The sequence below is a fragment of the Labrus mixtus genome, chromosome 19, assembly GCF_963584025.1.
Source record: "Labrus mixtus chromosome 19, fLabMix1.1, whole genome shotgun sequence".
NCBI lineage: Eukaryota > Metazoa > Chordata > Actinopteri > Labriformes > Labridae > Labrus > Labrus mixtus.
Genome location: NC_083630.1, coordinates 16774038 through 16792299, shown reverse-complemented (window position 1 = coordinate 16792299; position 18262 = coordinate 16774038). Strand labels below are relative to the sequence as shown.

General features: G+C 40.3%; 1 protein-coding gene across 11 annotated transcripts in view; it reads left to right on the top strand.

The window, feature by feature from the left end:
- Positions 1-18262, top strand: part of tnikb (TRAF2 and NCK interacting kinase b) — a 52894-nt gene that overhangs the window by 7474 nt on the left and 27158 nt on the right. For 8 of the 11 annotated variants that reach the window (XM_061064941.1, XM_061064940.1, XM_061064936.1 and 5 more), the window contains exons 3-14: positions 7114-7170; positions 7407-7532; positions 8397-8507; positions 8936-9026; positions 9277-9407; positions 11219-11273; positions 11710-11788; positions 13212-13387; positions 13474-13540; positions 14210-14408; positions 15443-15559; positions 16646-16732. In XM_061064941.1, coding sequence (XP_060920924.1) covers positions 7114-7170; positions 7407-7532; positions 8397-8507; positions 8936-9026; positions 9277-9407; positions 11219-11273; positions 11710-11788; positions 13212-13387; positions 13474-13540; positions 14210-14408; positions 15443-15559; positions 16646-16732 — 1296 coding nt within the window. The remainder of the gene's footprint in view (positions 1-7113; positions 7171-7406; positions 7533-8396; positions 8508-8935; positions 9027-9276; positions 9408-11218; positions 11274-11709; positions 11789-13211; positions 13388-13473; positions 13541-14209; positions 14409-15442; positions 15560-16645; positions 16733-18262) is intronic. The other 3 variants (XM_061064945.1, XM_061064942.1, XM_061064938.1) reach the window with 1 other exon arrangement.

Genomic DNA, 18262 nt, shown 5'->3' with positions numbered 1-18262 from the left:
TTAAATGACTCACAAATGACAAACTGCTGATTGTGCGTTTTGAAGTATTAAACATAAAAAGAAAATGAAGTATTTTCTTTATAGAAAACTAAAATATATTCCTTCATAAGAATCCTGTTGATTTGACATCCATCTTACACATTTTACACACAGTTTTACAACACAAAGATGAATCTCAGTTTTAAAATAATTCAAATAATACAGTTGTTTTTACTCTTTATTTTCTTCTTAATTTAATATTGTCTTTTTGTCCAGTCTGATAACCAAATGTCCCCCATTTTCTCTCAGCTTACGGTTTCGTTCTGCTTTATTTCACACGTAAACTGAAGAAGCTTACAAGGAACAAAAGTTGATAATTTGGTATTAATTAAAGGAAAAACTGTGACAACAGTTGAAACTTTGAAAAGTATTCCGATTCCTTTTTTTCATCAAACATGATCGACTTGATCGATGAGGTGTTTGTTGCATAAAAAATTAAAATAGAAGTAGAATAAAAAGGTAAAAGGCTATAAAACAGCAGTACTCCTATCGACAGGGGCCGTTAATAGAAAGAGATAAGAATCTTAAGTCAAATGAAATATATAATAGAGAACACAAAATGTACAAAAGGTGCAATGGAGGAGCTGTACAGTTGTGAAGGTGTGTGCATAAAGTTACTGTGCAAGTATGTCAGGGCTCGAGCCCAAGCCTGTCTAACCCTCAGTCCAGTTTGTTTGAGTAGTCCGAGTACTCGAGCACAGTACACTTCCTTGACCCTGGCACGGTTGGAGGAGGTTGAAAACATGATTGCAACCTTGACTGACTCAGTGGCTTATTTTGAGTCACTTTACGGCCCTCTAACACTCCTGGATTTCTCAATTATGCAAGGCAGCAAAGGACGTATGTATGTTTTGGTCCCACTTGTCGTAGTTTTACCTCGTATTTCAGATGTGTACAGACGAGGAGGGATGAGGCCGTCTGAACCGGCTGAGAGTTTTTGATAGATTTGATTTATCAGCGTTTACAAAGTGGAGTTTAATCAATGTGTTTTATTGACTGAGGCTCCTGCAGCCTGCGAGTTTTGTCTTTGAACGACTCTCTTGTTTAGTCCCACTGTACTGGTGTCAGTGTTAATCAGAATGACATTTTAATTTACTCTCTGGGTTTAATGAGGGTTCTAATGCAGCAACAACTGATGATGATACAATTAAAGATTCAAAAGACGAGTTGGCTTTTTGTGCAGGAGAATTCACGCATGGTAACCATGAAAGTTCACGTTCATGTGTGAAGAAAGTCTGACATGTTTTCTGTGTGCATTTGTCGTAAACTTTCTGGAAGCCTTCATGTCCACATCCTTATGAAGCATAGATCTAATTTTAAAGCCCTCCAGTATACTCCTTCTTCTTCTTCGTCTTCTTCTTTGTGTCTTCACACTCGTCACTGAAGGAAGACTTTTATTCTCAAAGAGATTGAAACATGACACACACTGAAATATTTGATTGAGCGAACAATGCAAACTGATATGAGTCAGTGAGTCTCTGACTCTCTACTGTTGTGATGTCACAGCCTTTTGTCTGCTGGCTGACAATCTTTTTCATAGCTGTAACTTTCAGATGTCACATCAAATTAACCGCTCAATTTTTGAGGCAATGTTTTTAGAGGAACGATTTCTTGAACGACATTTGGAAAATGATGCCAAACATGCACGATTCTCAGTGTTTCAGCAGCCAAATGCTGGCCTGTGCTTTTCACTTCAGGTAATTGTCGGAGATTGTTTTAGTTTTAAAAATACAACTCTGCACTGACAAAATGTGGGATAAAAAAATTGACTTTAAAAAGTCTCCATTTTATCTTATTTTATTCGTTTGCTTTAAGGGGCCTTTGTATCCCTGATGACATGATCTATATAACAGTCTTTGGCACAGCACAAGGCCACACACGCTTAACAAAGTCAGTATTTCACATTTTGATGGTCTCACAATGAGGGAGGAAGTTCTCTGTCTTCTTTTACTGACTGTGAATTTGTTATCACGTCTGTTTTATTCATGTCTTTGTTTGTAGTTCAAATATGATGATGAAATAAATGAAAACTTAAACTATAACTACAAGAGAAGGTTACATTTTTTGTCAAACAATCCTGGGAATGCTTTGATTTTAATTCTGGATTGTTGGCTGTATTTAAATCTTAATATCTGACAGACAAAACAGTTGTGAAATGCATAAACTGTGAGATGTACTGAAATGCCTTTATGTGTCAGGGCTTGTGTTCAGGTGAAGAATGTGAGGCTTGTCTGAACGCAGGACCTGAGGTGTGTTTTTACGCCTCAGGGTGCTTCTAAAGGATACTGTGCCTTTTTTCTATCTCCTCCTCCCTCCGTTACCCCTCTGCCTGTATCTCCCCCTCCCTTCTTATAAATGTGTGTTTGTGTTGGGTGGTTTAATACAGCTTCCCCTCCCCATAATCTCTCACTGACACACACACTCCAGGGTCTGCGTGTCACCTCTGGGAGATTGTTTGGCTGGCCGTCGGCGTTGGAGGAAGAGCGATATGAAAACAAAGAGACAGTCTGCGGCAGTATCTCTTCCTCTCATCTGTGCCGTTATCAGCATTGTCTTTTATTGCTTCATCGTGGACGATCGCTGCCGTTTGTCCCGCGGTCACAGCAGCACTTCACACGGCTTAACCCCGGGTCTGAGAGCAGGTTTACTCAGTTAAATGGAGAAGAACTTTAGTGAATAAATCTGCCCAAAAAATCTAAACATTACGTGGGCTGATGTGGAAGCAAAGTTATCTGGATTACTCTGTAAGCTCTGGAAACAGCTCAGTCAGGGAACTGAAACAGTATCACATGTTTTAATCCTGTCAAAAAGGCTGCTACTCAGAGATAAATTTAGCCCACAGCTTGAAAGTTTAACCTTTTTCAACTTAAAATTTCCATTCAAAAACAAAACACTGAAATATCTATAGGCAGATTCTATAATGCATTTATAATGACATTCTGTAACAATGAAATATTACCTCAGTAGACACATAGGATTTTCAATGTCAGTAACAATTAGTTGATACTGATACCTGTTTTCATACCACAACAACAAAAATAGAATTCCTAGGCTCCCAATATTGGGTCATTTCTTGTTTTTGATCACCAAAAAAATTCAGGCAACTCCTGCAATTGCTTAACTGTGTTGGAAACATTTCCGTACTTAAATGTTGCCCACGTATGTAAGATTTTTTAAATAAATTGAGGAGGACTCTGCACCTTTGTCCTGAAGCAGAAGCTGCACCTGTTGAATAAATGTTTAAAAAAAAAAAAAAAAAAAAAAAAGTTGTGCTAGCCCCCAAAGTGTCCCAGTTTTTGTAGATTTTAACACCCAGTCTCCTGACAGTCATTAGGTATAACTGTTTTATTCACAACATATACACTTTTGCAGCCTGCACGTTGGGCTTCATTGTTATTTTGCCTCGTTTATGACATCATAGTTGGTGCTATTTATTTAGATAGAATTGGCTTATGTTTATGTTCCCATAACTGAAACGACAGCTTTGAGATTAGCTGGTGTTGGTCAGCTTTTATTTGTTTTTGTGTTTCTGCTGATGTCTTAATGCAGAGTGAGGAAGAACACCGTTTGTTATTAAATGATACCTGATAAGTGTTGAACAAGATTACATCAAGCCTCAGATTAAAAATATCATTCTCAATATCCTCCAACTTCTCCTCCTCCTTGCTGTCATTAGAGAGAGACAAAAGAGAGAGATGGAGACTATGGGTTGGTACAAAATGTTTATATGGCAATAAATAGTCGTCCTGACTCGTGTGATACAATGATTAATTCCCTGATGCTAATTTTCAAAAATTAATTTGTAAAAATGTGGCGTTCTAGACACTTTTCTCTGCCAATTTCACTCTTTTTGGCACGACTTTGTGATTCCTCCCAGCTGCGCTTATGACATGCCTGAGAGTAACGGGAACATAGGGTTAATTTGCGAAAAAGAAGAAGTTGACAGTGGTATAAAAGAAGGAGAAGAAGAAGAAGATCATGTCAGAAAGCCGATAAAAGACGATAGAGATGAGGTGACTTACAACAAATTGTTGTGAATTAATACATTAATCCTGGTCTTTAACTTTTTAGGGTAATTTTATATTATTCAATATATAGGCTACATGTTCACAGAATCACTGAAACCTGGCAGGTAACATATCATATTGTATCATATCGCTGTGTTTCAATTCTTCCTATTGGGTATCGTATAGTACCGTATCATTTCATTTTGTGTCATGTATCATATCATTTTTGTATTGTTTGATATTGTGTATTGTATCGTATCATATTGTGTAGTCTCATTATGTATTGCAATGGAATGGTGTGGTATAGTTTGGAATGGTGTAGTTTGGAATGGAATGGTATAGTTTGGAATGGAATGGTATAGTATAGTTTGGAATGGAATGGTATAGTTTGGAATGGAATGGTATAGTTTGGAATGGAATGGTATAGTTTGGAATGGTATGGTTTGGAATGGAATGGTATAGTTTGGAATGGAATGGTATAGTTTGGAATGGAATGGTATAGTATAGTTTGGAATGGAATGGTATAGTTTGGAATGGAATGGTATAGTTTGGAATGGAATGGTATAGTATAGTTTGGAATGGAATGGTATAGTTTGGAATGGATTGGTATAGTTTGGAATAGAATGGTATAGTTTGGAATGGAATGGTATAGTATAGTTTGGAATGGAATGGTATAGTTTGGAATGGATTGGTATAGTTTGGAATGGAATGGTATAGTTTGGAATGGAATGGTATAGTATAGTTTGGAATGGAATGGTATGGTTTGGAATGGAATGGTATAGTTTGGAATGGAATGGTATAGTTTGGAATGGAATGGTATAGTATAGTTTGGAATGGAATGGTATAGTTTGGAATGGAATGGTATAGTTTGGATTGGAATGGTATAGTTTGGAATGGAATGGTATAGTTTGGATTGGAATGGTATAGTTTGGAATGGAATGGTATGGTTTGGAATGGATTGGTGGGTTACCCTGTGATATTTCCCCCTCTAATGGAGACAGTAAAACAGAAAAGATGAAAGAAGTAAAGATGTGAAAAAGAGACTTTCCGCAATCTGAGGTGGTTTCGGACTCCAAGATTCATTCAGTGTCTGATGCAACACTGAGAAACCAAGATCTCTGTTAGTGTGTGTGTGTGTGTGTGTGTGTGTGTGTGTGTGTGTGTGTGTGTGTGTGTGTGTGTGTGTGTGTGTGTGTGTGTGTTTGTGTGTGTGTGTGTGTGAATCCGAGCAGCTCTCATGTCTGAGTGACCCAGAGTGTGAAATATCGTGGCCTCCCTGCACACACACACAGACTGTCATCACTTTGCCTCTTCCAACCCCCCATTCGTTTCCCTCGCTAAAAAACCTGCCAGCCCTGTTGCTAGGTTACCATGAGGAGATGGTGTGTGTGTGTGTGTGTGTGTGTGTGTGTGTGTGTGTGTGTGTGTGTGTGTGTGTGTGTAATGAGGTGGTGGGCTGGTGGCAGTGAGGTGGATGCATTTCTACTTTCTGGCTCAAGCAGCTGTGATTGTGTCTGTAGTTGGGAGGAGGATAACTCAGAATCGATGCCTTGTTTCCCAATCTATGGGTCGGGACCCTCCAGGGGGTCACAAGGTTAATCTGAGTGGAAGATGATAATTAATCTTCGCTCCTTTAATGTAATACTCTTTTTCTGTTTTAGATATCTAAAAATCCTTCAAACAAAGTAATCTGTGTAACTGAAGACCTTTGATGTTTTCTACAACATAAAGTTCTGTTTGGCTGCTGTGCTTGTTTTGGATATATGTTTGGCTATGATATATGGGCCAAAAAGGGAAAATACTTTGAAAACAGCTTTAGCACCTTGTTAAGGAGCACATCAGCTGTGGTGATTAAAGTCTGTCTACCTGTCGGCTTAAGCTGTGCCGAACACAATACTCATGAGGAAAGACCGTGTCCCAACCGAACATTCTTTAACCAACTCAGAAATGTGTCCGATAGCTTTTTTATGCATGCAGACAACTGCTGAAAATTTGAACACAAACAGACAAAAATTTCACCCTGACTTCATTCCTAAATCTGAAGATTAACGTGGCATTGATATGAAAGCAAAGACTGTCATCGTTGGACGCTGTTGTCCACTGTGTTCTTTGCACGCCGTGTCCTGCCTCCTGAGACCCCTGTGATGTGTGAAAGAGCAATTCAGGAAGATTTCAAGGGCAGGCTGTTCTGACATTTTCAGGAGGGCATGTGTGAAAAGGGCTTTAGTCTCATCAAATATGGCCTTTCAATAACGATACTTTGACTCTGTACATTCACATTGAGTTAAGCGCCTCAAAAATTGCTTAACCAGTCTCCTTTGGTGGCAGATTTTCCCTGTAAGATATTGTTTTTTATAAGCGCCATTCTAACATTTCCAGATGACTTTTTTCTTACTGTTTGGAGTCAAATCAGGTTTATTTGAACTGTTTACTTGAACCAGATAAAATATTTTAGAACTGAGCTCAAGTGAGCTGCAGCGCTCGCAGTCTCAAGTTTTTGTTTAAAGGTAGAGTCAGTATAAGTATTAGCCTTATACAAAAGTAATGCTGCTCATACAAGTGTGGTGGTGACTGTGCCTGCAGAGACCCTCTGCCTGTGTTTCTGATGTTTCGGTTTCCTCCAACCATCCAGAGGAGGGGCACAGTTTGAATATTGAGTTTACAAGCTGCAACGAACAATGCAACTGACTCCACCGTTAAGAACGTCTTAAAGACTCTGATTTTTTATGTAACATGGCTTCATTCAGTGCTTGTACGGTTTGTATGTTCTGATTTTTTTCTGAAGAGGAGGAAATCTCTTCTTTAGCTTAACCGGCTCCTTTTAAAAAAGAAACCTTGTAAAAGATGATGGTTGCATGGTTGAAGGGTAACCTTAAGACACTGTGAAGTTTACAGCCTGCTATGCTGTGTCTGATGCATTGCTCTGTGTTCAATCGACACAAAAGATGTGATTAAATACAGTCCAAATCTTTACCATTTGACGTTCAGGGGGAGGTTATCACAGTAAAATATTTAATGTAACAATACCTGAAAATCATCATTTATACTTGTTCTCTTCGTCTTTCAGGGTCGACATGTCAAAACCGGCCAGCTCGCTGCTATTAAGGTCATGGACGTCACCGGAGTAAGTGACCCTCACACAACACAGACAAAGTGTCTTGTTGAATCTGTATATGCACAGACACACATATCCGCATTGAACATATACGCCCAAGTTTGAAAGCAGCAATTTGTCCTTGGTAAACTCTGCGGGAGGGTTTTCTCTGGGACCACATGCTGTATATCCTAATCCATGGATTTTGGTATTTATTGTGCTGTCTCTCTCTCTCTCTGTGTGTGTGTGATTTTTTGTGTTTTTAGGATGAAGAGGAGGAGATTAAAGCAGAGATCAACATGCTGAAGAAGTACAGCCACCACAGAAACATTGCAACATATTATGGAGCGTTTATCAAGAAGAATCCTCCGGGAATGGACGACCAGCTCTGGGTACGTTTATCTGTTACTTAGAGAGCAACAAAACACCCCTTTGAGCCTTAATGCACCCTTTAGTCACATGATTAGGAAACACCTCAGATGACACTCTTTCTCAACCCAACTGAAGTTCGTTGTCATTTTTATTTGGCGTAGCTACCAGAGGAGATTCACATAAAAGTATTGCGTAATAAAGACTAAAAAACTTAGATTTTCAAAAATGTATTAAATTACAAAAGATGAACAACCACAACCTTCCACAGAAGACTAACAAAGTGTATGTATCTGTATTTCGATTTAATGAATAGATTTCACGTGACGTCACATAGTAATGAAACTGCCCAACTGGCGTGCAAGAACGGCTTGTTACCACTGGAGAAGTGATCAGTCTCAGTTGTGTTTTAACCAGTTTTAATTCTTTAAATTAAAATACAGTAGTTTTCCAAGGGGTTGCACTAACCCACAAGACAAACTCATAGATGAGGGGATGCATATTAACGCTGTTAGACGCTCCGCTGTCCCTGTGGTGGAACAAAAGAACAAACTTCTACTGATCCTGACATTAATTCTTGTGTTAACTTTTTAACTAACATTACTGTGTTAGCTAATGTTAGCTAATAAGCCACATCAAAAATGTGTAAAGAGGTGTCCAGCAGCAGTGTGAGGGGAAGGACTCTTCTCTAGATATCAGTAAATATCACTGAATTGAACTTTTTTTTTTAACCTGAATGTATGCTTTTGTCTTGCATTTAAAGGTAAAGCATTTTTTTTAAATTGTGTTGCCGCTTTCAAGTTCTAATTCTAAAATAACGTTTTAAAAAGATGTATGATAACCTGTGCAGTAATGTTGCTCTTCTGTGTGTGTGTGTTTATGTGCAGCTGGTGATGGAGTTTTGCGGGGCCGGCTCTGTGACAGATCTGATCAAAAACACCAAAGGGAACTCTCTGAAGGAGGAGTGGATCGCTTACATCTGCAGAGAGATCCTCCGGGTGAGAACAAGAATCAAAATGAAGTAGACGCGTGTCTGCATGAAAACATCTGAACATCTCTGTCAGTGTTTAGTCAGCCGGTGCCCTTCTTCACATGTCTTTGCAGCAAATTAAGGCACCAGCAAAATATTTCATGGTCCGAACCATGGTATCCTGGCTTCACTTTTGAACAACAGAAGGAGAAAGAGATACTTAGTCAAATAAAGTCAATGGTTAATCAGCAATTAACAATATTTTTAATGATTTTCTGACCTTTAACTCAAGGGGAGAGTGGACTTAATCTGTCAAAGCCTCTAAATGTAAATAAAAATCAAAGCATACATTCACGTCAGGTAGCCTCTACTATAGTTGGAACATGTCTACCACAGTGTCTACTACCCTACTATCATAGGAAGGACTCTATGATGATCCTGTCTCTCTGCCTCCAGGGTCTGACCCATCTCCACCAGCACAAGGTTATCCACAGAGATATCAAAGGCCAGAACGTGCTGCTGACAGAGAATGCAGAGGTTAAACTGGGTGAGACTGCACACACACACACACACACAGCCACTTGCACACACACATTTTGTCATCTTAAGCAGTATTTGCTGGTGCTTACCAAACTTAAGCAGCTAAAATAATATTAAGCTTTTAAAAATCACATCATTTAACAAATATACAAGTTTAATGATATATCAATATATATATATAGATATATGTGTTATTATTTGGCTTAGCTTAAATTGTGTGTGTTTGTGTGTGTGTGTGTGTGTGTGTGTGTGCGCAGTGGACTTTGGTGTGAGCGCTCAGTTGGACCGTACAGTTGGACGGAGGAATACATTCATTGGGACGCCGTACTGGATGGCCCCAGAGGTCATCGCCTGTGACGAGAATCCTGACGCCACATATGACTTCAAGGTACACCTGGTGTCTGTGATCATCTGTCGTGAGTGTTTGTGAATTTGATGCTACATCACTGGCTTCATGAGCACATGTTGTACAGTTTTGTTCTGGTTGTCCTGATTATAGACCGGACACTTTGCACTTTATTTGTATTAAATATCTGCTGCTTGGAAACAACTTTTAACATTTAACATGTAGATGACATTTTTGGAAAAATGAATCGACTTGAATGTGAAGCATGTCCTACAGATTAAAATAATGAACTTAAATAGGTTTAATGAGCATAGCAATACAGAGAAGATGTGGATAGTAGAAGGACAGTAAGCCACATTTTGTCATTTGTTTTAATGTAAATTACACAACTATTGAGAAAGGCAGGTTTAACCAAGTGTTGACCTGAGGGTCTGTGTCACCTGACTGTTTTTGCCGTCACCTCAACTTTAAAGTACACTTTACCTGCACTCATTACTGATAGGTTGAGAAAGTGGTCCTTCACCACGTTCACTTTCCTTAGTGTCCATCAAGCCTGTTTTAGGTTCCTCTGTTTGCTTAATATTTGCTTTTATTCAAGGATATTTTTCAAATAAAACAGGAAACTTACTAACAGCAGCTTTAGACCGTTGCCCTAAAAAAAATCATCGTCAAATCATTGCTACTGGCTTTCGCCTTTGTTCATGTAACTGTAACGTGTTTATGATTTAAGACACCATGCAAAGAGATCTATACATGCACTTCTGAACTGAAGATGGATAATATCAGAGGGTTGTTTTAAAGAGTGAAAACAAAAAATACTTCTTTTTTTTTTTTTTAAATCTCAGCTTCCAGTGTTTAATTTCTCATCAGGCAGGGTTGAAATGTTTCTACCAGGGAATAAGTAACACCAACTGACCTTTATCATCCCTGAAAAGGTTTAATGATCAGTTCTTTTTATTTTCAATCCTTTAATCCCCGATCATCTCCACTGAACTGCACAAACACAGGCTGGTTTAAAACCTCCTCACAGAAAGGACAGACTCTGCAGTGAGACCGGAGCCGTCGTCTCCGTATGAAGGATGTGCAGTAATGGGGACGGCTCCCTGTGGTGAGCCTGTGGAGGATGAACATGGCTCTGCGATGACACCATTAACTCCCACCCTCTGGGGCTTAAATAAACCCTCAGATCCTCTCGCAGTAAAAACTTCAACTTTACACTGCCGTCTGATGGCTGAAATATGCAGATAGAGTCAAATAAAGAGATTATAAAATGTTTGCATGAGGCCAGAGATCCACCACTAGGGGTGTTTCTAGAGATTCATTTTAAAGTCGATGAAACACATATTTAAATTCAGACTAGTCTATTAGTCTTAAAGGTAAAAAAAAACACTCAGAAAGCCGTTTTTATCTGGTTGTACCTTTTCATGACTTTTAAAAACAAAGTAGTCATCGGCGACAACGTTGAACATGTCTATTAAGTATTTATTTTTATTGTTTAACTGCTGCCACGCCGACGTGTGCTTCAGCATGCTGCATAAACAATCTGTGTTTACATTTTCACGACAAAGATTCATGGTGAAGAAAGAATGTAAGCATAAGAAATGAGAGATATCCCTTTTCCACAGGGGGTGCTGTAATGTGTGCAAACTGAAAGTACTTAAAGAAGCTTGAACACGGCCTAAAAACACACTGCCTAGTTAAGTCATGACTAATTGTGCACTTCTACAACAGCAGACGATTTGTAGTTTTTGCGTCTGTATTTTTATGACTCAACAAGAACACTGATCAGTAGACTGAATTATTAATAAGTGAAGTCTGTTAAGTTTTATTTTCTCTCTTTTTCATGTGCGCAGAGTGATTTGTGGTCGCTCGGTATCACAGCCATCGAGATGGCAGAGGGAGCACCACGTAAGTGTGAAACCTCAGACTCATGACGTTTTTTAGGAACGGATACAGGGAACAGTTTGTCTCGTAGTTTAACATCTAAATCTGTCTCTGTTTTTTCCTTTTTCTTCTTTCATTCCTGTCCTTTTTCTTTTTCTTGTTTGTTTTCTCAATGTCTTGTCTTCTTTTCCTCCCTTTCCTCCCCTCCTCGTCTCCTTTTATGGATTTAAATCTCCTCTTGTTTATCGCCTTTTCTTTTCTTTCCTTTCTTTTCCTTACTTTCTCTCTTCCCATCCATCTGATTTGGATTTCTTTCTTTTCCTTCCTCTCTTTTGTCTTTTTCCTTTTTGCATCCTTTCCTCTTATGCCCTTTCCTTTCTTTCCTTCCTTTCCTCCCTCTTCCACCCTCCTCTCCTTGTTTCTCCCTTTTTCTATCCTCTTTTCTTTCTCTCCTCCTCAGCTCTATGTGACATGCATCCAATGAGAGCGCTCTTCCTCATCCCCAGAAATCCCGCCCCCAGACTCAAGTCAAAGAAGTGGTGAGTCACACAAACACACATTACAACAAACACAAACACACACACACACACACACACACACACACACACACACACACACACACTGCACCTGTTCTGTGGTTATTATCCTCTGTCAGCTTCATACTGAGCCTCCTCTGACTCTGAGACACATTCAGCAGAATTCTGTCTTCAAAATAAATCTCACACTTGTTATGCGTGAAAGTGCATCTAAAGGGATTAATAATAATCTGCTTCACATGGAAAAACAGATGTGTATGATTTTTAAAGTATTGCAGCCAAAAATTGTTTAAATCTTAAAAACGATGTTGAAAATGTGAGAGACCCCACACACGACAACAAATACTGACAGATTGAACAGTCTAGTTCTTATAGTGTGTGGTGTGTGCAACAAGATGACTGACTCAGCACACCACACACTAGCAGATTAATTCACCAACAACCAGATTCTCGACTATCAAAACTCGTAATCTTGTGCGGTCAAGATGAAAGAAGTACGGCCGACAACAAGCAGGAAGAACTGGTAGCTGTTTTTGGACTCCTGTCTTTCTATTAACACAAGTTGGTTCTCCATTTCTGACGTCCATCTGACTTTATGCTGAGTGTTAGTTGAGGTCCCCATGTATGCGTTTGCTGTGCTTCCTGTTTCAGTCAGCTTGCCTCCTGATTGGTTATTGTTTAGTGCCGCGTGACGATCCACAGAGTGCATGCTCGACTGTCCTCCGTGTTCTCGCCACACATCAGGAGTTCTGATTGTAAATATTGAACATATTTATGATTTCAAACCGAGCTCTTAACACACCTCACACCACAGGAACATCTGGCATGCTAATCTTTGAAACCATCAGATAAACTGACCTTTGCGGACTTCGGTCAGAACGGGGGGATCAAGCCCTAAATTAGCCCGATTATCTTGTAGTGTGTAGCTCGCTTTAAACTAAAGCATTTTATTAGCTTTGATGTTTTTAAAACCAGGCTTCTTATTTATTAAGTGTTGTAAATTTAATTTAATTGTTTGATTCTTTGTACGATACTTTGATTCTGCTGTCTTGGCCATGTCAAGTTTTGCAAATAAAAGCGAACCCTATTGCAGACTAAAAAAAAACAGAATTATTCAACAAAATACAAAAACACAAACAAAAGGGTGGTGAACAGAGTCGAGGGAATCCAAATCCACATTGAGTGCAGTCCAAAACCTCTGAGGGTGGAGTGAGAGTGGGTAGTTAAACCCTCCAACCGTGAGTCTGCACCGATGCTGCCTTACTGAACAGGTGTACGACCTTTTATTGATCATCATGGAACATAATGATCAGGATCTAGTTAATGATTATCTTGGCTAGGAATGGTATGTGTGTTTATTTATTATCTACTACGACTTCAACTTCTTCTGCTGCCACTATATACGTTTGTGTTGTTGTGTTCCCAGGTCGAAGAAGTTCCAGTCGTTCATAGACAGCTGTCTGGTGAAGAGTCACAGTCAGAGGCCTAGCACCGAGCAGCTCCTCAAACACCCGTTCATCAGAGACCTCCCCAACGAGCGGCAGGTCCGCATCCAGCTGAAGGACCACATCGACCGCACCAAGAAGAGGAGGGGGGAGAGGGGTGAGGCTGCGCCCCCACTGAATCACCTCACACCTGCATCAACATGTGTGAATGCAGCTAACCTGAAGTCTGTGCTTTTCTTCCAGATGAGACAGAATACGAGTACAGCGGCAGTGAGGAGGAGGATGAAGAGAGGGACATTGGCGAGCCCAGGTATCACTAATACTGTCATTTGAATTCAGCTCCCTCGGTGCGACCTTTTAGTAGTTAATTAGGCTGCTACTTCCACTTCTCCTGCTAACACTATTACTACCAAGGCTTGACTGTATAGAAAGATGGACAATATGTCTTCACCTCCTCCTGTTTTACAAAAGTGAAGCCAAATTCCCCATCACCGGTAATGAAATCATTTGCATTAGGATTGATATGCTGTAGGGATCTTCGTTTGAAACCATGGCATTGATGTCCACGTTCTGCTTACAAAAAAAACAAATTTATCATTTGGATAAAACTGTCAAAGGTCCTCAGGTGGGTTCATACCACCGCAGGACGGATTCTTGAAGCAGACACTCATTCATGACAACAAGATAATGTTTATATGTCTTTTTATTTGACATGTATGTTGATTTCATAGCTTGACCCGTGTCCCATCTGTCAACTTGGAGGAGGTGGAGCTTATGAGCTATACTGCAGCCAGACAGTAGGGGGAGCGCTTAATATTTTGGCTTCAGTTTCGAGAGCTCTAGTGTCAACCATCTTTTTTATGTAGCTTATGGTTAGTGGTGCTACCGCTGCTACTGTGTCTCCTTTAGCTTTTATCACATTTCTGATTTTCCTACCTCTACTGATAGTTTGAAATTGTCATGATTTGTTCTTGTTTAGTTCAATCATCAACATCCCCGGAGAGTCTACTCTGAGGCGGGACTTCCTGCGGCTCCAGCTGGCCAATAAGGAGCGGTCGGAGCTGATCCGCCGTCAGCAGCTGGAGCAGCAGCAGAACGAGGAACACAAGCGCCAACTACTGGCTGAAAGACAGAAACGCATTGAGGAGCAGAAAGAGCAGAGGCGACGGCTGGAGGAGGTAGTTTTTATTCTTTGATTTGTCGACAAGTTGCATTAGATGAAAAATACAGTGCAATGTAGGCATTGGAGCGCTGATGTCACACTTACCAGAATAATCGTCTCTGTTAGTGTTGCAAGTGAACAGCTGAAAAGGCAAAGATTTTTCTTAACAGGCTAAAATGCAAATCCAAAGAAAAAGAAACATAGAAATCTAGATGAAGGCAAACAGTCAAAAAAACAATTAAAAATAATCATAGTGTGTCTCAGAAGTGAATAGCTAACTTGACATCACCCTTTGGTTGGCCACAACAGGGGCGGGTTCAGATGTTTGCAGCACTTTTGACACATTGAAGCTACGACCATGTCTTATATACTGTTTATGTTGAAAAAGAATGTGCAGAGATCTTCGAGGTTTTTACTCTCAAATACTCAGATGACCTTTAAAGACATCACCAGGAAATTGTAAAATATAGATTAGTGTTCCTGATGCTTTTAGCAAGGGGCTTTAAAAAGACTGAATTCCCATCAGGTTAGCATGAGTGCACCATGTGATGAAGGGTGTTTATATCATGGTTAAAGGGTTAATAACTTCTTGATGGCAAGAGTATTACTGTTTAAGAAATTGTAAAACTTTTTGTACATGTATGTCATTCAGATTGAACAATATGATGTAGAAAGTAGGCCCCATTCCCATAAGCATATTTAGATAAAAAAGACGCCTGAGTAGATGAAGTGTTAATACCTCATCATCACATCAGATAGATTAGAATGAACCTCCCTGTTTCAGCCTGAGGCTGTTTTCACCTTTAAAAAACATCTCAGGTTTGATTATTCAATGACCCCCATTTAAAAAGCAAACTCACCACACCTGTGATGTTAGCACCTCAGCTTATCTAAATGCCAGAGAAACACACCTGATTTGTGCACACACAAACACACACACACACACACACACACACACACACACACACACACACACATGCACAAACACACACACACACAAATACATACACAGCTGAAGAGTTTCTTGTGTTAAATCTCCTCTGCCTGCAGCAACAGCGTCGAGAGCGTGAGATGAGGAAGCAGCAGGAGCGCGAGCAGAGGAGGAGGTACGAGGAGATGGAGCAGATCCGCCGTGAGGAGGAGAGGAGGCATGCAGAGAGGGAACAGGTACGACAACACCTGAAACACCAGAGATGTCACAACACGGGTGTCATCCAGAGGGGAGTGGCCTCTCAGCTCCTGAAAAATCACTGCTCTGTTACTTTTGTGGAGTTTTGTTGAGTTATTTCTTTTCTTCATCTCCCCTTGTTTGATACAAGGCATGAATATGCAGTTACAGCTTACATATGGAGGATAAATGTCACGAGGCAAAAAATGATAACCAGGATAGGAAAGCAGAAAAAGCATTAGCTTTAAAACTGGATGATTTTTAAGGGGTTACGTCTCGTTCACATTGTTCTCTAGAGAAGATGAGGGAGAAAACAACCCTGATGTCTAACAGAGATGTCTCAGCTTGGAATTTCAAAAACGAAAACTTGTGTCAAAAATGAATTGAGCTTCATCATGGGAAATGCATGAACGTTTTTGCAGCTTTCACACAATGAAATGAAATGAATGAATGAAATGAAACGTTAGACCATCCAAACATCAGACGGGACATCCTCCTTTTTCTAGGATAATCTTAAATTCAAGAGATATGACGCAGTGAACTAAGGTGTTAAATGAAGGTTCCATTACTGGATATGTTGACGGCCCAAGACTCGATCTGCTTTCATGCTAAGAGAACACATCATGTCAATGGGCTGTGGTGTATGATAAATGAAGAAAGGTGTATAGAAACTAAAAGAAAAAAAAACAGATTTCTAATAGAGTATAACAGGGGAGACAGGATGCTTTGCAAATGACTGCACGACTAATGGTGAACTTATATTGCAGTTCAACTCTTCCAGAACACTTTAGGATTTCATGCTGATGGTGAACATCTCCTCCTTCATTAATAAGCATGACTTCTTGTTCTACTAACGATGGCCCCCTGCTGCTACTCTCTCTTATCTCTCGTCTATTTCTGACTTTACCGCTGCTCTCACACCTCTTCACTAAATCCACTTTGCTCCGTCCTCTTCTTTTTACTCTCTCTTGTTTCCTGCTCTGCTGATGTCACTGGTTGCCTGGGGCTTCTGATTTGCTTCTCGCCTGCATCGGCGCTCTCTGGTTGGCTGCGTCCTCGCACCGACCCTGGTGCTGATTGGTTAGGAGTATATCCGTAGACAGCTGGAGGAGGAGCAGAGGCAGCTGGAGATCCTGCAGCAGCAGCTCCTGCAGGAGCAGGCCTTACTGCTGGTAACATCACACACAACCACAGAAACACACTTTTATGGGAATAAGGATGTGCAGGCTCATCCCTGAGCTACAACAGTGACAAAAGTGTTCATGACACCGGTACCAGGATTTTGAGGATGTGTTGTCGGCCTGTTTGTTATTTTCACAGGGAATTTGCGAAAGCAGTCGATACTCGATCAATACTGAGGCAAGACTGACTCACACATCAGAAAAGTTAGCAAACAACAAATCAATAAACACAGAAAGCGGCAGGCGTGTCTGTCGGTAGCTGACAGTTCAGTAATCACACTTTATCCAGCTTTATTGTTCCTGATGATGTCGTCATTCTTTTCAATGAAATGAAAGCAGACAGCAGCGTGTCCTCCATAAACAAGCAGCTGTTTAACAAGCAGTCCACACACACTAACACACAAACATGTTCACTGCTGCAGACTTTCACACACGTCTCAGATAAATACCAGACCTCTGACATGACAGGAAGGTGTGAGAAACACACACACACAGACATTTTAGAGCTGAGCCACCAGCCTTTAGCGGTTCTCCTCGCCATGCTCTGCTGTCTTCTCCACAGGGAAAATCCAACCTCAAGTCTGCCTTCCATGCACAAGCCGCAAAAATGTCCGCTAATGCACGATCAAAACGATGTCGAATTTAACTCGCTTCGAAAATACTGGAGCGCAGACGTCTGCATAGAGATGTGGGCGTTAAAACAATCTCCGAATAGCTCAAACACTGCCGAGAGGTTCAAGTTCAGAAGTTCAGAGGTTGTGTCTGAAGTCACACACTCGTTCCGTAAGCCCTACTCCCTTCATAGTGAGTTCTCTGTATTAGTGGACTGTCTAGTGCACTCATTTGGTACAATAAAAAAACATTTCAGACACTACCCACTCACTCGCCGGCCGCCGGCAGTGACACCATTTCTGTCACACATCTAAAACCTGCAGCTTGACAGCGGCCAAGGATTAATAATAACGGTAAATAACAGCATGAATTTTAGTGATAACTAACAATTTACCAAGGGTGTTTATGAAACAATTACATGTAATAGATACATTTAAAAATACTGATTTTTTCATAAATAATGAAACATATGTTCACACCAAAATGCATTTATTTATGCTTACTGATGATGGATTCTTGCCTGACATCATCTTTCAGTTTAAAATTCTTCAGTCTGTATTGGAGCAGCTTCTAGATTTCAGCTCAGAATAAAGACTCTTCTGTGTTTCTGTGTTCTGTGTTCACGCTGGCTGCTCCTCTTGTCCGTCTGAGAGCAGTCAAACACCTTCTGCTCGCAGCAAAGCTTTCAACCGCAATGCATGATGGTTTATATTACTTGCACTGGGACCACTACTTTTTTACAATGCATTGTGGGATACATTGAGTGCACCATATAGGGTATGTTATGCTCACTCAGAAGCTAGACACCACTACAAAATGGTGAACTCACTAAACAGTGAGAAGTTTGTGATCCGGACACAGTCTCTGACTATATTAGCTGAGGTGACACCTAGCAGACAGCTCAAAGCA